Source organism: Trichoderma virens (assembly GCF_000170995.1).
Source record: "Trichoderma virens Gv29-8 chromosome Unknown TRIVIscaffold_6, whole genome shotgun sequence".
In the NCBI taxonomy this organism is placed as follows: Eukaryota; Fungi; Ascomycota; class Sordariomycetes; order Hypocreales; family Hypocreaceae; genus Trichoderma; species Trichoderma virens.
Genome location: NW_014013743.1, coordinates 3025851 through 3046854, shown reverse-complemented (window position 1 = coordinate 3046854; position 21004 = coordinate 3025851). Strand labels below are relative to the sequence as shown.

Sequence of the window (21004 nt, the reverse complement as noted above, 5' to 3'; positions counted from 1 at the left end):
GGGTAACGTATCACTGCTGCCTTTCTCTACCCTGCAACCAAGTCGGCCATATCCGTTAAATCTGTGGTGCGGTATAGATGAGCCACTATAACAATAACCATAGTAATGTGTAGTCATTATAATGCAATACATTATTCTGTTTTATTTACAACTCCTCTTCTCGACACTGCAGATAAAACATATTACGTAGGTATCAGAGAAAGTAAAGCAAGTGGTAGACACCATATTCATGGTATGACACCTATACTACAATAAAATTTGATTCAGATATTGCTTCTAATCTTTGTCAAATCATCTACATTGTCCGATCATCCGACCAAACTTTTACGAGAAGCATGCACTTAATCAAACTTGAAGCGTAGGGTAAGCATCGCCAGTCCGAGTAATAGAAGGGTTTCATTTCTTGCCTATTCCCAAACTTAAAGTCATCTTAAGTTAATACTCCCCGATCCCAGAAACACATCGGACAGACCTACTTGGTTAATAAACTTGTGAAGAACCATCTCAAGAAAACCATTCAGGCCCAAAGTTTGCGGGCCACCGTTAAGCTCCACCATCCTCAGTGCCCCTTTCATGTGTCGCCTAGACGTCTCAAAGTCGCCTAAAGAGATCTGGAATTCAGTCCTTACAGTTAACCGTGAAATCCCCCAAGCCTAGAATCATTCGGAAGCCAAACACTCACTTCGTCCAACGCCAATATCATCGTCTCCGCTATAACTGGGTCGCTAAATGGCCCTTGCAGAGTGCTGGAGGAGATGGCCTCGTTCAAAGTCTTTAAGCAGACTAGCTTATACTGGGTAGCGTGTTCAGTAAATAACTGATGATGGTGTGGTTGGTGTGGCTGGTGGAAAACGGATAGATACCGTGACGCGGTGAGGAAAATACCGCTTAGGAACCCCAAATCGCTGAGGCCGAGTCGTATCCATTCATCAATCATGCTATCCACAAACCCCGACCCAGGAACTTTAAATCTAGTGCAGTGGCTTAGTAGATACGGAGAAATAATTGTTACATCTGTCATGCAATGTCAGTTTGTTGGATTACCGCGTACCACTCATGCTCGACAGGTTGGCATGGCTATACTCACATTGGTCTAGTAAAAAGTGCTCCATACTCGTGAATGGCCTTACAAAGCTCATAAAAGGATCTCCCCTCCCCGAATCCAGCCCGCCTAGACCACTCTTCGGCATGGCTACCACTGCAGTCCCATGCTCTAGCCCAACCCCCAACTCTGGTAATGGGGGTTTTCTTATACTTTGGTCGTCTTTTTGTAAGCGATATAGTTGCTCTTTTTGGGACTCAATGGCGTTGGAAATTTGGTATGCTTTGACACGAGCAACCCTCACTCTGGCATGAGCTTTCCGAGCAGCGTAGGAGTGAATAACCCGTCGTTGTGAAGAGCGCTCCCCGGTCTCCGGGTAGGTTACATTGATAAACGGTGTCTCAGCGAGCGACCTGACGTTTGAAGGCCGCATTACTTGGTCTAAATACCGCTCCCAATTTGGAAATAACCAGTCTTGGCGTTGGCAGGGTTGGGGTAGAGAAAATCCCCGGAGGAAGCTCTGCCAATTTAAGGCCGATGATTATTAGGATTTGTCAGCCCTGTATAGAATGAGGGGCTGTTTTATAACAAACTTGTAACACGGGGTCGAGTTTTAATTATTTCTGTTTCTCTCAAAAGGAATATACAAACAATCTGGTCAGAAATACCCTCAGCATGTCTTACGGAGCGAGATCCCGGAAAGCTTTATTAGTAAGTAGCTTGAGAAGTAGTTTTTTGCCAAGACTTACTTCTTCCTAATGCGGTAAAGAGTCTTTAGCCTTAGGTTACTGAATCCCGAAGATGGACAACTGTGTTGTTGAACTACAGCATTGCCAGCGAGATGAATCAAGTATATAAACTCGGCCGCTTCTTTCACAATGAAAGTCTCAATTGACAATTCTGCTTGGTATTCTCATATATCATTTTACACAAGCTCTTTCACATCCTGAAAAACAGCTCTTATCTGGACCACCATATTTCAAAGCTTGGAGCAGAATGGCGGACATACCCACATCTATGCAGGCCCTCGTCGTCAAAGGCCCCGGTGATGGTGCTGTTGAAACTATTGCCGTTCCACAGCCGGGACCCGGTAGCATTATCGTCCGTGTTCTCGATGTGCTCTTATACAAGGCCACCCCCGACTTCTTCTACGGCGCCCAAACCGACGCCGGCATGACACTACCTTATCCTTTGGTTTTTGGTGGTGCCGCTATTGGTCGCGTCGCAGCCATTGGGTCAGACTCCACAGCATTTAGTCCAGGCCAGCTTGTGCTTATTGAGCCCCATCTCCGCGCCCGCGACGATCCTAACATAGCCGTGGTATGGGGCGGTTACGATGGCTTCGATCAACGCACCAAGCAGTTTGTTAAGAACAACTGGCGTGACGGCAGCTGGGCCGAGTATGTTCGCGCCCCATTGGAGAATACGTGGGCCCTGAGTGAGGACAAACTCATTGGGAAACTAGGGCTCCAGACCCAGCATCTGTTGCACTTGGGCTATCTACCCGTTCTGTACGCAGGACTTCGAAGGATTGATGTTCAAGCTGGGGAAACAATCCTGATATGCCCAGCAACCGGCATTTTTAGCAATGGCGCTATTGCTATTGCCCGGGCCATTGGACTCAACGTTATTGCTGGAGGCCGCAATACCGAGAGCCTGGAAGCTCTCAAGGCCCGTTTCCCAGGAATCCAAACCGTTCAACTTAAAGGTGAACCGGAAGATGATAGCGCTATCCAGTCTCTAGGTCCAATTGATGCCTTTGTCGACGTGGGACCGGCGGCTGCTACCGGAACCTCTTACCTCAGCTCTTGCATTCTCTCCGTTCGCAAAGGAGGCCGTGTGTGTCTCATGGGCGGTCGAGGGGACACTGTGCTGCCGATTCCATATTTATTTATGATGTTTAATAACATTACTGTACGGGGTTCGCTTATGTACGATGCTGAACATGTTCGGGGAGTTATTCAGCTGGCTGAATCGGGCATATTGAAGCTTGGTGCAGAGAGTGGCCTCGGGATCTTGGCGACTTATTCGCTTAGAGACTACGCCAACGCCCTGGAAAGGGCAAAGAGCTGCTCGGAAGGGAACATTGTTGTTGTGAAACCATGAGTTTACATGATGTATTGTGAAGATGTCTATCATCAAATAATTAAGTAAGACATTGGAGACACCCAAAGAAGAGTACTGGTGAGGCTAATAACATTATTTTATAAGACTGCCATTATAAAATTACAGAACGCCAACATCTCAGTTCAGCTGCGGCTTTCCAACTCTCTAGACCTGATCGTAAGGATGTAGAATTGCCACCCATGTCGGATTTTATCAATTGTAATCTGTGTATAGGGTTGGCGTTGCTATTAAAACAACTTTTCCATCGTCATGAATAGGCCCGCAATAAAAGTCCACTAGAGGCGGCATTGACAGTCATGATTGTTTTGATCGATTGTCTAGGACTTTGGGTTCGGGGTTGAGGACGCTGTCGAATAAAGGAAGGTTGACAAGACCTTAGAATGGTGTGAGACAATGATTGAGAGACAATCTAGTAATGTTAGATATTGCAAGAGCAGACACATCTTTTATAAGTGGTTTGAGGTGATTTCAAATCATCAATGCATGAAATGAAATGAAGAACGGGATTACAAATGAAAATGGGCCAGGAGAATCTGAATGAAAATTTTCTCATGATGATTATGGGAATAATGAAAAAGCCAAAGCTCAACTCTTGGGACGAGGTCTTAGCGACAGCTCGTCTTGTGCCGTGGATTGGCAGATTCGAGTCTCGCAAAGGTTTCGGCATATACTGTACAGATAATATCTGATTATTGTACCAGAATAGCTTTCTTGACAAAATATTGTATCTTTGCAATTTTTCGTTTGCAAATTCTCGTTTCAATCAAGAGCAGCCGCCAGATTCGAATCCGTCAAATCCAGCAGTACTATAACACTACTAGCGGAGTTGCATTAAAAGGGCCCCGAAGGTCTTCAAGGGAAAAAACGTTGATCCATTTGGAACAAAAGGGGCTCAATTGATTGGATTGATTCGGGCAGCGAGCTAGGTACCCCTGTCGATTGGGCATCAAGTCGGGCATGCGTACAATATTCTATGTACATATTTTTCGTGTACTGTTGTACAGCTTCAATCAGCATCCTTACACGCTCTATGGGCTGTTTATAGCGAGCTTTTCGGCCCTAATAGCCTAGATACTGATGTTGAGTCTGATATGATCAGTATTGCGCGCACCCCGCGCGGGGCAAGATTACGGTTGAGACAGTAGCCATATTTTCCATGTCATCAAATGGCGATTGGTTGCTGCCAATGGGGCATTTCCTTGGTATCAATACGAAGCTCTTGGTAATCTCAATCCTACTGCTCTAATTGATCAATCCCCTCTTCCTAGCATTACCATAGGCTTAACGAGTAGACGTATAGAGTAGCTAAAATGGGGTTGCATATTCAGCCAGCCACAGGACCGGGTTTACTGCTGGATTAGGCCACCACTTCGGCTGTTTCACTCTCTCAGGAGTTTGCAGTTAGTTGCCAATCATCCATGACGTTAAACAAACTTATCCTTCATTTATAAGATGTAGTGCTCACCCAAGCACCACCTATCCAACTTGCATTGACTTTTCTAAGAGACCCAAGCATACGCTCAACTAGTTAACACTTTATCTTAATATTCAATAACACGGCACGATGAGCGTTTCCCCTTTCGGTTCTAATGATAATACAATTTCGGTTATCAATGACCGGAAGGAGCTTGTCTTCTGCTTTATTGCAGAAAGGGGGTCCCGCGATGCTTATGCCAAAGCAATGGCTGCTGCAGGGCTTTTCCTCTCTGTTGCTGGTGTGGCGGCATGGCCTGCCCCGATCGATGCTGGCCTGCAAATTGGAATCAAAGGATTACATCTCGCAGGTCGATTCGCCTCAGACAGTTTCCACACCACCGAAGGCTCCGACACAACCAGCAGGGCGCTTTTCTTCAATGATGTTTTAAAGTGGATACCTAACGAGAGAAAAGTTGGGATTATTCTCCTATTTCATGTCTCAGTCAGAGGGACTCAGCTCAAGATCTCTCGACTCACAAAGGAGGCTTCACCTGGTATCTACCAAGTAGGGACGATTATCGACGGCAATTGCGATGATAAAAGGGACATTTACACTGTTAATCTTGTCGGGGCACTTAAATTAACTCCCCGTCGCTACATATCCTTTCCAGATATGGTCCCTCACGGTATTATTACGAAGTCGACGGATTGGACGAAAATTCCTGAGCCAGGATCTGGTATTCTGTTTGATACCTCCGGACTCTTACAGGAATATTATCCTCAGAAGAAAGAAAATCATGAGAAAGACCTCTTTGCTAAATGTACTTTTGAATACAGGAAAGATTACATCATGACACTTGTTCAAGGTGAAAGCGATGTGATAGGCGGTAACCTATCAGTCGTGAATCTTCCCGACGAGAAAAATACAATCGTACTCAAAATGCAAGGCTGGAAATGCAACTATTTAGGGAATAGGATTGGAAATGCTTTGGACAATGAATTTGAAAAGGTTTTGGAGCTTATCCGTGATAACAAGGGACATTGGGGTTACCAATGGATCCGTGATTCCCAAAAGAGGAATTACGGCGATGTTTATGCCCTTAGTGTGCCCCATGATGGGGATTCCTTATCTCATAGTCCCACCTCGCAGCTCTTTTTTGTCATTGATGACAAGGCATGGACATATGCATTGAATGTTTCAAAAGCAGAATAAGTTACGATTGCTTTTTTACCATAATACAATTTAAGCTACCATTCCGTTCAAGTTTAGACAGATAATCACAATTGCACTAAGATATTAATACTAGGACCAGAGCATGTGATTTCTGACGCATTGTATCTAGAGCTTGAAGGGTAGTAGTATCTTGCAGTTTACTTTCTGTTAGACTTTTTAGACCTCTTGGAAACTACCATTGAGTGTATCTAAGCTTTTAGTATTGCGATTATAAGTAATATTGAACATCTCTCGAGCTGGAAAACTAACGTAATAACGCACTTCGAAGTGTTAGTTTCTATATCCTAATTCGATTCAGCCAGCTCGGGGAGAATTATCTAACAACACGGTAGAGTTATACCACAGAATTGTCAGCAAGTTACCATATCAAGTTATCCAAAGAGCCATACGGATTGATTACAATAGATTTGCGATTTAATGATTACTAATCGCCAGAGATTGACCAGGTAATTAATAATCTCTTTTATAGAGATGCTGCCAACAGCCAAACACAAGATCACTAATCATTTATACAGAACATCAGATCACTAATCATAATTACAATCACCAATGAACAGATATCTGAACTATAGTGTATGCAATAGATATTGTAACCATTACAGTATATATTCGACAGAGTGAACCATTCAATTTATCTATTGACAACAATTAAGCTCATAGTCTACGGAATTTGCTGCAAATTGTAAAAGACTACGGAGTAGAGAACTACTATCTGGATTTCAGCTACTAAAATGTCAGACTTGAAACTGATCTTAGTCATTGGCGGAACGGGCGCCCAAGGCATCCCAGTTGTGAAAGGTTAGGAAAATCCCCTCTAGATTTTAATTTCAGGCTAACAATAAATACTTCATCAGCGCTCTCTGAAAGCACTCGCTATAGTGTGAGGGTCCTCACTCGAAACTCCAAATCACCCCGGGCTCTTCAGCTGGCTGCTTTGCCGAATGTTACTCTCTTTGAAGGTAGCCAAGACAATTTGGAGGACCTCCATGCTGCGTTCAATGGGGTGTATGGTGCGTGGGTGAACCTGGATGGGTTTACTCTTGGCGAGAAAAACGAAGGTTTTTACGGCATTAGGGCCTATGAGATTGCCAGGCACCAGGGTGTGAAGCATTACATCTGGGCAAATTCAGACTACGCGCTTCGCAAAGCAGGTTGGGATGAAAAATACCACTGGGGCCACAACGATGCGAAAGGCCGCATTGGCGACTTAATCCTCAGCCATGGCCAGGAGGGCATGAAGACGACGCTATTCACTACTGGCCCATATATGGATATGCTCTGGGACGGCATGTATGTGCCACAGGAACAGGATGACGGATCATTTGTTTGGGCGAATCCTGCTAGTAAGTTCACCACCCCTTTTGCTCTGAGTCTTCGCATTCTTATTTCTTTTCTCCAGGTGACGGGAAAATTCCCCTAATAGCACTTGAAGATGTCGGTTTCTATAATCTCTGGATCTTTGACAACCTACATGAGTCAGCTGGCCTTGACCTTGAAGTCGCCACGGATCAAGTCAGTATGCCGGATATTGCAGAGACATTCACCAGAGTCACTGGCAAGAAGGCTACTCACAAGTGTCTACCGCTCGAGGAATATTTAGAAAAAGCTGAACCTTATCCCAACGCGCCCGCCAACTGGGCTGCAGGCCCAAACGCGGTTCGTGACAAATCTACTATGACTTGGCGGGAGAATTTCACGGCTTGGTGGCGATACTGGAGCGAGGGCAAAGGCGCGACCAGGGATATGGCGTTGTTGGATAGAATCCATCCACAGCGAATCAGGAGCTTGGAGGAGTGGATGAGAAAAGTCAACTACGATGGAAATCGGCGGGAAGTCCTCAAGGGGATTAGAGACCTGAGAAGCCAACTCTCTGGTAACAGCTCCGAATAAGCTGCAAGCTAGAGTAAGTAGTCTTTAGCATTACAATCTAGCACAGACGGCACGCAGTGGATACTGAGCCTTGAAGGATTCTCAACATTATGCTAGCGCGGAAGAGCCGGTTGCAGCCACAGTTGACTAGCGTTTATTAGTTGCCATAAAGATCGACATTCTATGTCATTTCCCCCCTTTCAGTGGTGCCCTTTTTCCATGTCTAAGTCGAGATTACATCCTGCCGTGTTTTATGCGCCTGTCATATATACTAACCCGGCAGCCCGGATGAAGGGTATCAGCTCTAAATCAGCTCTTAATCAGCTCTAAATCAGCCCTCGTAATTATTCTGCTTCCACCCCAGAACCTGACTCCTGTCGTACTCCCCTGGCGAAGCAGTTCGCTCGCTTCTCATCATTGTGACCTGGGTCTCCTTCAAAATGTGCTTGGAGCTCTCCCCATCCCCATCCGTATCTCCGAGCTGGTGAAACGTATCCAGGTTTATATCCGGTCGCATCCCCGGATGTCCGCCGCCCGACCGCAAGTACTTGTTGGCTGAAGCTGAGCCATTTGTGTTGCCGCTGGTGCTGCCGCCGAAGATGGGGAGGGAGAGAAGAGGACGCAGAGCATGCAGCGAGCCGGCAATGATGCCGATGCCTTCTTCAATGATGGACCAGAGACCGATCCTCCCGGTGCCGAACATGAATTCTGCGGGGTTACTGTACAGGGTTAGATAGCGGAGTCGGACGATTGTCGCGCAACTTGCACTGGTGAAGAGTTAGCTTGTGAGAGCTCGTCCTCGTATACCTAGATTTATAATAGTGGCAACACGGGGTGGGCCCATTCTTGGCCAAGGGGGGGGGGGAGAATTCGGAGACAAGGAGACATACAAAGCACCCATCCCGAGGATGATGGCCACCGAGAACTTGACCCTGCTCTTCATCTGGATGTTCCACAACAAGGCCCCAGGCAGAAACGCCAAAGCCCAGTCTGTTATAATCTCAATAGCAGAGAAGAAGAAGCTAACGTCGCTGTTAAGGTCGAGATTGCATGTTCCGGTGGTGGTTTCACCCCAGAGAGTAGTGATGGGATGGCAAATGTTGGAAATGCCGGCTATGAAGACGATGCATGAAATGATCGTGGCGATTATTACGCTCCAGATAATCCACTTATAACGACGGCGGGATTCCGCGATTCGGAGAAGAGTCATGGCGATGCTAGCCTTGATGAAGACGGTGCTGGAGGCGTAAAAGTACTCAGCAATAAAGAAGAGCTTTTGGCGAGAGTCAGTTTTCACTTTTCCACTTTTTTTCGACTCGCAATCGAAGAGGGAGAGAGTTCTCACCTTGGTCCCGCGCATGATTGCACTGGCAGGCAGGACAGCTCTAAGCTGACCAGATCCGAGATAGCAGCAGACAATGCATAGGGAAGCTGTTACCGTAAAGAGAAGCTGCGGAGCATTAGAATTTTTTTTCTGGAGTTTTCGTAAGACAACAAGCTGTTTTGGCTGTATACGTACGATGCCTATAAACATCAAAATGTCATCCCAACCTGTTGCTTTTCGCCATACTCGGACTGATATTCGTGTAATGAATGTGATCCAACTGAGAACGAGCAAGACTATTGAAGCATGGAGAAGCTGGACGCCGTCCCCTGCTGGCTGAACCATGATAGCAGACCAATTGAGTGCTGCTAGCAGAGGGGGTTGAAGAGAGGAAGAGTTGCAGGGAGTTGCGGAGAGTTGCAGAGTTGTAGAGATTCAGAGAAGAGAAGAGTTGTGAAGTTTAAGACTACTTCTTCTACTGCAGAGCAAGAAGATCGGCGAGGATGAGACCCAAGTGAAAATAAAAAACGCCGCTCATCATTTCCTGTTTTGATCCATGCTTAGAGTTCATTACTCGATCACCGCCTGACAAGTTCCACCGGGGGCAGAACGGCTAGCGGGACTCGAGTATACCCGTGTTCCCACTTATAGTGACTAACTTAGAACCGAAGCCGAACAATTGGCTTCTCAACGTACGACTAACGGGTACATATATGGGTACATTGTGCTCACCCTTAATATAGAGGATGTGGGCTCAAATGCCGCGAACCAGTACTATGCAATACCGTGTATACGCGTGGGGCGACAGCCGGACTAGACTGGTTTCACTACTATGCCCCAGGTAAAGGGGCCATAATGCATAATGTGGCTTCTTCTAGTCTGCTTCTCGAGATGCCTATTCCCTGACCGCTTTGTCTATCTTGCTCGTGCTATATATCACATTGCCTTGACCTTCTCCTATTCCACCGTCTCCATCATTCCAAAATATCATCATATCTCAACATCATGGCAGAATTTCTCATCAAGAACGAGGATCTTAGTGTCCTCAAGGGCAAAGTGGTTGTCCTCACAGGTACGGCCATTTCACCTCTTTGCATGGGATTCCAGCTGTGATCAGACTTAACCCTGGATCAACTATAGGCGGCTCGTCAGGTATTGGCCTCGCAACAGTCAACCTTTTACTGTCATTAGGGGCATCTGTGGTCAGCGGCGATGTCAACCCACCCGCGGCCTCCGAGACAGAAACGCCCGGCCTGCTATATGTGAAGACCAATGTAGCCAACTGGGGTGACCTGAGAGCGCTATTTGAGAAGGCGAAGCAGCACCATGGCCGAATCGACTGCGTTTTCGCTAACGCCGGCGTTGGTCCCCGAGCTAACTACCTGGCTCTTGAGACGGATGAGGAGGGGAACCTGCAGGAACCGACTCACGAGCTCCTGGACATCGGTTTGAGAGGCCTCATCAACACAGCTTCTCTGGCTGTTCACTATATGAAGGAACAGCCTGAAGGTGGTAGCATTGTGCTTATGGGCTCTAGCACCGGGTTGCAACCCCTTCGAGCCGTCGATTACTGTAAGTCGAGAGTAAAGCACTGCAATGTTGATGACGGTTTGTCATGCTGACCAAATCATGTAGCCACGGCCAAGCATGGTGTCCTAGGTTTCGGCAGAGGACTTGCACGGCTTGCAGGTGTTGCGGGAGTTCCCATCCGCATCAATACTCTGATGCCTTCATGGACGATGAGCAACGTCCTCCCAGACTTGGAAGGCCTTATGAGAGGCATCTCGCATGTGCCACAGCCCGCTTTGGCGGTCGCCCGCGCTGCGGCTCACCTGATGGCCGATGCATCCAGACAGGGAGACGTGATTTTTGTGGCTGATGGAACGTACAAGGAAATCGAAAAGACGGTGCTCTATCCCGCGTACGAAACCATCAAAGGAGAGGGAAACCCCAGCGACGACGAGGTTTTGAAGCGTCTTTTAGAAGTGCCGGCGCAGTAAACTAGGGATTTAGTGCCTTGAGCGAGTTGGAGCTTTCCAGGATTAAATTGCATAGTACGGAGTATGAGTACATAGATAAGCAAGCTAGCATGGTTTTTCGTTGAAGCGCTAAACACTTTGAGTAAGTTTACCCAAGCTTCTTCAATACGAGTACAATCCCCAGATTGTAAAATTGTTTACATTAGTTTCCATCTCGTTTCTTTACTCAAAGCAGTAATCTGGTCTGAAGAATGCTGAACCAGCCCAATTCCTTACCCAGCTAGAGAGAAACTTGGAAATAGGTGGCTGAAACGCTTCGCCTGATCTGCATAATGCAACGGCACACCATGTGGAGGGCTTGACAGCGGAAAATTACGCGTCGTATTCTTGTCTTGTTCTCCTGCAGCGGCTACTTTACCCAGCTCGGCAAATAATCCCGCACGCAAATACCTACTACCTGGTGAGCTTGGCCACTAACCCCGGCATTGCAATACCCTTGTATCAAGTAGCTGAGACAATCTCGGGTGTTGACAGTACAGACTGGAGAACACGAGTCAGCGCGATCCATGCCTCTGCTAATAGTCGTTTGGCTAAGTCAGTGTACAGTATGAAGTGGTGTGAGCTCAGGAGCTAACGGTCCGTGAAACGGCCCCGGTATTTGGTTAGAAGACCATCCAATGGAAAGGACGCAAGTGAAGAAATCGCATAACCCACTATCCATATATAGCATTTACATACTGAGCATCGAATCCCGCAGCTCTTTCTGGAATAGGAAAGACCCCATCATCAAACAATTTGGCTGCCTAGATATCCAAAACCGGCTTCCAATCAGCCCGCAATTATGAGAATGCAGCGCCAAACTCCGTCTGCGCACTCACACATAGAACAAATGAACCAGTTCTCTCCGGTTATCGCCGCTTCATCGCCGCTTCTAGCTGCTGCCACGTCCGCAAACGCTCTTTAGACTTTCGCCAATTGACAATGTATTGCTCCGTCTCCTGCAAATGCGATGGCTCGAACCGTTCGTCCTCATGCATGTGTGAGGGGACGACAATCTTGGGGGCCAGAGCTTTGACCTTGGGTATTGCCGTGACCCACAGATCTTGCAGGGCCGTTGCGTTCGTCTCAAACATTTGGAAGCAGTTTCCGTAAACCACATCGCCTGTAACGGCCATGTCCAGGGTAGGGACATGGAGCACAGTTGCGTTCATGATGTCTCCCTAGCCGACCTCGACAGCTCGCAGGACATGTCCCTCGAGATAGAATTCGCCGTTCTTAGGAAGAATGTCAATCTGTCTGATTCGGGAATAAAGAGTCCCAATAGAAGGCCATGAAACCAGGGTCTAGCTATTCCTGCACATGCAGGTTGACACCTGCAGTAGCCAACACCTTGGCACCAGGGAATCGGTTCTGTAGGATAGACGATCACCTATGATTATTATACTACGTTGAAGCAAACCAACTCATAAATCTCCATCATGATTCTAAATCACTGAGCAATCAGTAGCACCGCCTCTCGCAGCCAGATCAATAATCAGGTTGGCCCTTGAGATGCTGGGACTATTGGGATGCCCTCAGTCCATCATACCGACCTGGTGGAAAATGCCGTAGGCTGCGGCCAGTGCCGCTCAAAATGAGCGACAGCCGAGCGTGGTTATAGAAGGGGCTAAATCAGGTTGCTCAAGTAAAAACCATTGTCATGACTGTATGGCTATAGAAGTTGCGTGATAAAGTTTTGGTATGCGATATTCTCAAAGGCGGATTCCCTCATTCGCGTGAATATACAACGGATGTGAATCTGCTGACAATCGTTTCATTTTTCATAGTTATCCCCATAAATTACGGATTCTCAAGGGGCAAACTGTAGAACAGGGTATCAACCTCATAAGTATCACGAGTAAGACCTACTAGCCCTGGGCCCAATTAGTTCGACAGAACCTAACTGGTTAAAGGTTGGCTACTAAATATCAGGCCAATCAAGTGGAAGCGGTTGCAGATATATTGGGGATTTTCGGACCCTTGACACATTGCCCAACGATGACACGATTGGCATATTTTTGTACGAGTACTCCGTACTACTGGAAGGAGGTGGGAATGAGTGTCTCTAAGAAACAAAAGCTTGGATGGCGAAAATATTCACGAGTGACGTAAAGAATTAGCGTGCATTCATAAACTGTCCTATAGGCGATAACTAATATGACATATGAAAGCGGGGATTACACCCTTTGTTGATATTGCGTCAAGGGATCAAGATGAATGTGCATCTATTTACTTCGCACTCAGCTCTTTAGAATGGGCGGCGTAGAATGAATATTGCCACTCTTTGTGATAACGCTACAGTGTCCACAGGCCTCACAGATTCTTCATTATTGCCATTCGACAAGTACAAAGAAGCATATGATGTAACGTGCGATAGTAACAGCTTATAAATTCCAACCCTCTTTCATTTATTTCGGGGACTACGACATTGTTATCGTTAGGTGTGCGAGGCAGGAATATTGATAGCAATAATTTCGAAGAAGTTGGAACTGGTTTTGTTGATCTGGCCAAATCCAGAGAAAGGACGAGTCTGAGAAACATGATAGAGAAGGAGAAGGGTCCTAAACACTACGCAAAATTAGACAACGATGGCGATAAAGATATTGAAGAAGCTAGCATTCAGGAAATTATAGGTCTTGGTGAGCAAGAGACGGAAGCAATACCGAGAAGGCAATCTGTCAAGAGTCTCTAGCTTCCCTACTACGAGGAAGGCACGCCAACTCAGAATGCCCCAAACCACATGTCCCTGAGAACGAAAAGTTACCAGGGCAAAGAAATAAGAGCCGAGGAAACGCTCAGCTTGTATCGGAGTATGTGGCTCAGGAAAGTTGTAGTCATGTTGGGTATTATGAGGCTCACATTACTACTCGCTATCCTAGTGGCTTCATCAAACACATGAATAGTTGCATAAATAAAGATGATTATACGGCCACCACCTCCAATACCATCAAGATTCCTCTCATTGGGTGCATTATATTATTCATACTGTTTTATCAGGCTCTTGTGGCTTCGATTGTAACCCATACTTCGGAAAAGTCTTAAAGTTCTTGGCTCCTGCTCATAACATAATGAGATATTATGCTCTCTTAGGTATTTGCTAATATCTCCGTAAACCTCGTCGGCTTCGTACCTGAGAACTTTCACTTCAAGCTCCATCAGGTGAAAGGTTTCCGCCTGTACGTCATCAAACACACCCTCATGGTCGGAGATGTTTAGGCGCCACTTGGGATTTGGGTTGGGCCCAAAGCCGACGAGGTCCGTCCAATGGACCCTTTGGAAACGTTCGGCGAAGCGAATTTGCTCATCAGTCCAAAGTTTTCTTCTCCCGTCTAATAGCGACTGTATTTGACAGGCAAATGATGTGTTATTACCGTATCGATCCCAGACACAAAGGAACCTCTCTTCTGTGTCCAGTGCTATTCCGTCGAAATGTGATTCAACCAATGCAGCTTTTGTGTAATAGAAGAATGCCGCCTGGGAATTTGACGTTCTTGGATCGAAATGGACCTTTACCGCTGAAAGCTCCTCATCGCGTCTAGTTTTCGTGCGAAACATAAGCCCGCCCCAGGAATATGAGGGAGGGTCCGTATCGTAATAAGTAATGGGGGTCTTTTTATATGGCTCGCGGGTACCGTCTTCGCCAAGCTTCCGGAGTACAGTCTGGGGATCTGCGTCGCAAATCGCCCACTGTAAGTTGACTTTGACCTGTTTGCCCAATGGACAAAGCGCAAGTAGAGCAAAAGTAAATAAGAGGGAGCACCACATGGTTGTTACCGTCAGGGAGACTTAAACTTGGGGAATCGACAATGCAGATATTCTTGTTATTAGGACCCTGGGAAGAAGTGGTTCTACAGATCGTTGGGGTTTAGAAAAATGCCGATAGTAAGTCAGTGTGTTTATATACGTTAGTAAAACAACCTTGCAGGGAAAGCACGATAATGTTCACATACCACACACAAACTCTACGTGATATATTCATCAGAACTGGACCGTTAGAGGCAGCGCCAGAGTCTGCTGGCACGCGACCAATTAACTAATTGGGGTGGCCTATCCGCGACCGTGTGGCTATCTACGGGCGCTAGTCTATCTCACGAATCTGGTGACTTGGGGATGCAATGCTCCTTGCACATGCAATCCTTCTGTGAATGACGAACATGTTACGTATGGGGTTCTTCCGTTCAGAGTTTGTTTCAACGAACTTTGTTTAAAGGATGGGTGATGAGGATGAGCATTCTGAGTGTCCACAGACCAGTCATTTTGTGCTAGTACATAACAAAAACCGTATCAAGGGATATATACGTTGCGGAATCGGGGACACACATGAAGCATAACAACTAATTTTGCCGTAAACGCTTTATTAATAATTAGCTTTTTGGAAACTTTTTGAAGCAGTGTGCAATGAGTATACATTTATGATTGGGTGTTTACTAATGTTTGGTTCTCAACGTAAATAGTTGCGTTTTTGGTTAACCTATGTGGCGTTCGCCTATACATATACATAAACTAAACTATTCCCCCAATATATAGTTCGATAAGTGGTGATTTTTAAATGTCATCTCTATAGGACCTTTACTGCCACAATAAGATGTTGAGTTGTGACGCCTATTAAAGTTCCGCCGTACGGTAAGGGAACTTGTGTTGTTTCCCAGAATTCTACGAATGATCTTTCTCACAGGCGGGTTCCACAACATATATCTGTCTTCTGCTCCAACCCTTCTGTGTATAAAACACTCTTATTCTTCTCTTGAGTTGACACGGGTACGTCTAATCCCGGGTTGCCGGTAAAAAAGTTGACTGGTTTGAGGCCAACTATCATTTTTTCATTCGGCATGACAGGCCAATCCTCTATCCGTGGATTGTGAGTGGATCCAAATGTATGCCAAACAACGATATCTGCGTTCCTCACCGATCTGGGAGAACACAACGTATTTCGCTCCTGAATACGTGAAGCAATACCATCGCCGCCTGAAGACTGCATTGTATATCGGCCTGCTGGAAAGAGATCGTCGTCTTCATAATGAGTAACCCAGACGGCATGTTGGGTATATTCGGATCGTTTTGCATGATATGAGTCCGGATGCGAAAGTAGCATCTGACTTGGCTGGGGAAGCAACTTGAATCCGACAGGTATTCCAGTGATCGGGTTGATCTTGTTTTCGTTAATAAACTTGAAGACTCGACCCTTGCTAATGTCTAGATCGAAACCGCCCTCCTTCTCGACGTTGCGATTCACAGCGTAATAACCTACTCCAAATGGGTTACGGACTGTCGGATCATCAATGGGCATAGGATGGGATTCTTCGATTGACAGGGTGTTTTGATGTCCATCAATGGCCGGATCGATACGAAGGCTGAATAGGTGCTGATGATAAGGCGCCAAAACGCCAGGTGCAACTACTGTGCCGTATGGAACTTTGTCCTTCTGATCTAGATGATGTGGTACGGTGGAGAGAATCCCAGTTGCTCGAACCTCATAGAAGATGGATGCATCCTGAGCGAATTGGAATGCAAAAATGTATTCGTAGTTGCTGACTGTGATGATTGTCTGCAGTACGAGGATACGTGACCGAGTGACGACTGCATTGCCGGTACGAAAGTTGGTGTGCTTCCATAGGATGCCATCATCTTGTTCGTGGCAGCAAACAACATTGGGTAGTTTCATGGGCTCTCCGGATTGAGTATTATGCCAGGCATCAAAGTATTTAATGGTACCCAAACAATCACAGCCGAGTTGCAGGTTATTTGCGTTGATTCCGGCGCCATCGTTGCCCAGGTCAAAAGCAGCCTTTCGTGGATATGGAGCGCGTGGGTCGCCGTAAGGAACAAACATTTCGGCTAGAGAGAGGCGGTAGAAAAGACTCCTGCCATCATACCGTATATCATGAAGCGTTAGGCCCTCTCGATAGTTGAATCCGACGCGGAAGCTCCATTTTTCCCAATTCACCTGATTACCCCGAATTTGGAACGATGGGCCGTCAGGCTGCACCACCTGGTAGGGCTTGGTTGTAGATCGCGGCTCTGGCCGTAGATCAGGATGGTATTCGCTGGATGAAGTTGCGTGTATTTTGCGGCGGTCGTAGGGGCGATCATCATTGTTGATTTCTTCGTCTGTCGTTCCCGGTAGGCGATAAACTCGAATCACTTCAAGTTGTTCTGATATCTCAGCACATATATCGAGGGGGTAAGCATAATAGTTTACATCCGGATGATCGAAATGACGGCAGTAGAACCAGCACTTTGGCAGCAAAATATTAATACCCAGGAGAGATACGTGGTTATATCGGCCTTCTTACCATGGTGATGCGCTCTGACATATCATTCATGCCATCAGTTGCATATGCCCAAGGTTCAACAATTGCTGTTGATCCCGGAGGTAGATCTAACTTGCGGATCTCCGCTTGCACTTTATCATCGGCGAGACAAGCGGCTTCCACTGCTTTCATGTACGCTGAATCAATATAGGAATGCTTTCCTACAAGATTCTTTTTTCTCATGATCTTGCTTTCATCGATATTGACGAGAAGTTCATGCAATTCGTGTTTTCCGGTTTGACTCTTGACCAGCATTTCGACTCGTGCGCAACGCGAGGGCCTCTTTACTTCTAGCTGTTTGCGATGCTCACTCTCGAGGAAGTCTATCATTTCAGCTTTCGGGGGTTCTTTGAGAGTAATGACACGAAAGTTAAGTCCCTGACCTGCGAACGCGGGCCGCACAGTTTCTGCGACCTAACAATATTTTCATTAGTGTCAGTTTACGTGGGAAAGTTGACTAGGACCTACTCGGGTAATTTCTTCAGGCCGCAGCGGGTCGAAGGGATGGATGTCAGTTGCCATTATGATTTCAAGCGGCAGTATAAAGCTTCCGTAGGGAATTGCTCTGTCCTGAGTTGGGGTTGAACTCAGGTGAGGATTAGTTGCGGCTTTTGTACTCGTCTCGGCTAATGATAAGGACATCCTTGGAGTCACACTTTGCTGAGCGCTGCCAAGAAACCGTCAATCAGGCCAGAGTCCAAACATCAAATTGACATTGATTCGCTCGAGATTCCCTTTAGCGGTTGATGGTGCTCTAGTTGGCATCCACACTTACTGCAACACTTGTCCCCCAAAGGCTTAATCTGCGGACTGAGCGTGCGCCTTACTTGTACATAAACCACTTAACCCCTCACCATTCCAACACTACCGTGACAGTCGTAACCTCTAAAGGCAAATTATAGGAATACATAACCTCCAAAGGAAAGGTTCCGCCATGGATTTTTTTGTTTTGTCAGCACTCACTCGGACTTGTCACCTCTAAAGGAAATCTCTATGGGAAAAAAAAAATGCCTCAGATAATTCCGCGGACAAGCGATGAGGTTGCCTTTGGACAGGGCTCTATTTGAAATGTTAATATGATGATGCCGAGCACGGAGCTCCCACACCGTCCATATTGGCATTTGTTTATTTTTTTTAACATATGTTACAATTGACTAGAGTGATAGGGTTACGACGACCACTGATATAACTATGAAAAATCGCCATTCCAGCGGAGATGAGAAAATCCAGTGTTAATGGAGCTTTGGGTCAAGGCGGCCTAATTCCGACATTCCAATTCTATCTGTATTATAGGGTTACTATATCGTATGGTATAGTATTTAAGTTACACGTTCATTTAGCCTTGTTGCTATAAACAAACTTGATTTCTTGGTCGCTGCCACTTCTCCACACCTTGAAGATGATGGACAGAAGAAAGCGCAACGACCGCTATGCAAATTATGGTATAGTTGTAAATCGACAGCATCCCCGATACGTCAGGTTCACTGACCATGAAGCCAATGCTAGTCTCGAATTGGAAACTTTTACTAGGAACTCTTTGCAAAGGACTGTCGTGTCAAGTCCACCGGTTTGTATACATGGTATGAACCCAATGCGAACCTCGAATCGGAAGGGTTTGCCAGAGGCTTCTTACAAAAGCTGTCGTTTTATATTCAGGGGTATCGCACGAGCCTGCGTTCAACTTCAGATACGGTTCAGATATGGGCTGATATGGACTGATTGTACGGGGCCTTGTTAACTATTGGCGGTGGTGGAAACTTGAATGACGTTAGGATGTTTAACAACAGCTTTTTCTGGAAAATGGTGTTAGCGAAATTTTCCATTTTGGATATCATCGGAGTTTAATGAGTTAACAGAGTTTTAGGGCATGAGTTATACCAGTCAACATAGCTTCAGCCAATGACCTCAACCACGCTTATCATCTGAGAACAAATCACTTAATGCGGATTGATGGTATTTACATGCTTCAGTTAGTGGTGACGGACCCAAAGACACCAATCTTCTTCGATTTGAATACGAAGCAGTTGCGAAATATGTTTCTAATCACAGCAAGCCACCATCCAGTCTTGAAAGAGAACCATACTGAGGCTAGAGATTATCGATTTTCAAGATGAATCGTAAAGTCTCTTATAGGTCGCACATTCGAAGAATTCAATATCTTTTCAGTCGCTTACAAGGGCAAAATATGCTACACTACTGGTAATCTAGCGCATCACGGATATACAGCAAGCAGTCTCCTAACTAGCGGGAGCTTTAGGCTTCAGACCGCCTTCAGGGACGCGTCCCATTACAGAAAAGCTGTGGAACACCATTCCCTTTTCCAGCAACTCCGCGTGCAGCCGCTCCATCATAGTGTCCAGCTGCTCCGGTGTGAAGCCCTCCAGCTCAGGGGTATCTAACGAACAAAGCCCAGGTTTGTGTGCGTTCCCTCGATAATTCTAAGTGATTCCAACATGAAAAACACAGATAGAGACTTACCGCGAGCTATAGCGAGAATCATGGGTCCCGCTCCAGCGGCGCCATTGATGCTAGTCAGTTTCAACTCGGGCTTCGCCTTAGCACCGACTTTGCAGTTCAACACCGTCTGCTAGACGTCTTGCAGTCCAGCATCCTCCATCCATCCCTTCAAGTTGAGACCAAAGTTGCCGCCCATGCCCTTGATCCTCCACATCTGCACTAACAGCTGGGCGAACTCAGCCATCACTGTGCCCTCGTCCAACAGCTCCTGGTGGATTTCGAGCTCGATCAGCTCGACCCAGCCGCCAGGCTTGGCCAGCTTGCACAGATTGGCTACTGCCTGGGGCAAGGAGAACTTTCCACAAAAGCCCAAGACCTGGCGTTGGTGAACGAGGTCGAAAGTCTCATTCCAGTCTTCCGGCCACGGCTCCGTAATGGATTGGCGGTGGAATTCCATGCCCTCGGGATTGGTCGCAGGAAAGAAGTCCCCAACCAGATCCGTACCGACGTATGTCTGTTTAGCCGCAGCATCGCCAGCTTGCTTACGCAGTTCACGAAGCCAAAGACCTGCAAAGTGCAACCATCAAATTAATTTTTGTTCGGTCTAGGATTCCGCATACATAAGAAGGAGACTCACCATCAGCAGTGGCAGAATCTAGAACTCGCAAGCCTGGCTTTTGCCAATCGAGGGGGGCAAAGGAGAGTTTGCCATCGGCAGCATCTGTGTATACAAGGTGGTTGTCAGTCAGCCGGTCTACCTCTTCCTGGTAGCCGCGCTTCTTAACATCCTCCATCATGGCATCCATGCCCGTGTTGGTAGCAATGTCAGACATTGTGACGGTAGTGTGAAATCCAGCAAATAGGACTAGACTACAAGTTAGAGTTGAGGATTGTTTCAAAAGCTGCAGAGTCGGTCGTGAGAACCGGCTCTATTTGTGAAGCAAATGCTATAGGTATACATCTCATGAGATTACTCCTGATTCCTCAGGTATAAGAGCAAGTATAGAAACACGTAAGCGAGAACCAGGATTATTCGGTGAGAACAAAGTAGGCACTTGCCTATCGGAGGGAACTGCTTCGGGACCGGGATAACTATATAGGACATTGCACGGGGTCCTACCGCTTTGCTGGGGGTAGTGAGATTCATGAGCTGGGGTAAGGTAGATAGATGCAGATATAATACCACACCGTGGGGTACTACTATAT

The 21004-nt window shown here is 46.5% G+C and overlaps 10 protein-coding genes across 10 annotated transcripts; 4 read left to right on the top strand and 6 right to left on the bottom strand.

The window, feature by feature from the left end:
* Positions 1-193: 193 nt before the first annotated feature.
* Positions 194-1475, bottom strand: TRIVIDRAFT_60150 (uncharacterized protein; the record flags this gene model as incomplete). Its single annotated transcript, XM_014101756.1, has 4 exons — positions 194-241; positions 477-611; positions 683-963; positions 1088-1475. The coding sequence occupies 4 exons, from the start codon at positions 1473-1475 to the stop codon at positions 194-196; spliced, it is 852 nt and encodes a 283-aa protein (XP_013957231.1).
* A 584-nt stretch (positions 1476-2059) lies between these two features.
* TRIVIDRAFT_29757 (uncharacterized protein) lies at positions 2060-3148 on the top strand (the record flags this gene model as incomplete). Its single annotated transcript, XM_014101755.1, has 1 exon — positions 2060-3148. One exon carries the CDS (start codon positions 2060-2062, stop codon positions 3146-3148), a length of 1089 nt encoding a protein of 362 aa, XP_013957230.1.
* Positions 3149-4733: 1585 nt separating this feature from the next.
* Positions 4734-5798, top strand: TRIVIDRAFT_201294 (uncharacterized protein; the record flags this gene model as incomplete). Its single annotated transcript, XM_014101754.1, has 1 exon — positions 4734-5798. The coding sequence occupies one exon, from the start codon at positions 4734-4736 to the stop codon at positions 5796-5798; it is 1065 nt and encodes a 354-aa protein (XP_013957229.1).
* A 752-nt stretch (positions 5799-6550) lies between these two features.
* On the top strand, positions 6551-7709 carry TRIVIDRAFT_28826 (uncharacterized protein; the record flags this gene model as incomplete). Its single annotated transcript, XM_014101753.1, has 3 exons — positions 6551-6617; positions 6674-7162; positions 7219-7709. 3 exons carry the CDS (start codon positions 6551-6553, stop codon positions 7707-7709), a joined length of 1047 nt encoding a protein of 348 aa, XP_013957228.1.
* A 310-nt stretch (positions 7710-8019) lies between these two features.
* Positions 8020-9357, bottom strand: TRIVIDRAFT_29230 (uncharacterized protein; the record flags this gene model as incomplete). The annotated part of the gene is made up of 4 exons (XM_014101752.1): positions 8020-8455; positions 8579-8961; positions 9034-9138; positions 9208-9357. 4 exons carry the CDS (start codon positions 9355-9357, stop codon positions 8020-8022), a joined length of 1074 nt encoding a protein of 357 aa, XP_013957227.1.
* Positions 9358-10017: 660 nt separating this feature from the next.
* TRIVIDRAFT_209304 (uncharacterized protein) lies at positions 10018-11141 on the top strand (the record flags this gene model as incomplete). Its single annotated transcript, XM_014101751.1, has 3 exons — positions 10018-10084; positions 10153-10584; positions 10648-11141. The coding sequence occupies 3 exons, from the start codon at positions 10018-10020 to the stop codon at positions 11010-11012; spliced, it is 864 nt and encodes a 287-aa protein (XP_013957226.1).
* Positions 11142-11899: 758 nt separating this feature from the next.
* TRIVIDRAFT_28184 (uncharacterized protein) lies at positions 11900-12208 on the bottom strand (the record flags this gene model as incomplete). The annotated part of the gene is made up of 1 exon (XM_014101750.1): positions 11900-12208. A coding segment is annotated over one exon (309 nt), but the record flags the coding sequence as incomplete, so codon positions are not given.
* A 1798-nt stretch (positions 12209-14006) lies between these two features.
* On the bottom strand, positions 14007-14795 carry TRIVIDRAFT_29068 (uncharacterized protein; the record flags this gene model as incomplete). The annotated part of the gene is made up of 2 exons (XM_014101749.1): positions 14007-14427; positions 14518-14795. 2 exons carry the CDS (start codon positions 14793-14795, stop codon positions 14007-14009), a joined length of 699 nt encoding a protein of 232 aa, XP_013957224.1.
* Positions 14796-15699: 904 nt separating this feature from the next.
* TRIVIDRAFT_28132 (uncharacterized protein) lies at positions 15700-17863 on the bottom strand (the record flags this gene model as incomplete). Its single annotated transcript, XM_014101748.1, has 3 exons — positions 15700-17265; positions 17324-17755; positions 17810-17863. The coding sequence occupies 3 exons, from the start codon at positions 17861-17863 to the stop codon at positions 15700-15702; spliced, it is 2052 nt and encodes a 683-aa protein (XP_013957223.1).
* A 1715-nt stretch (positions 17864-19578) lies between these two features.
* On the bottom strand, positions 19579-20631 carry TRIVIDRAFT_60159 (uncharacterized protein; the record flags this gene model as incomplete). Its single annotated transcript, XM_014101747.1, has 4 exons — positions 19579-19736; positions 19820-19895; positions 19935-20365; positions 20436-20631. 4 exons carry the CDS (start codon positions 20629-20631, stop codon positions 19579-19581), a joined length of 861 nt encoding a protein of 286 aa, XP_013957222.1.
* Positions 20632-21004: the final 373 nt, after the last annotated feature.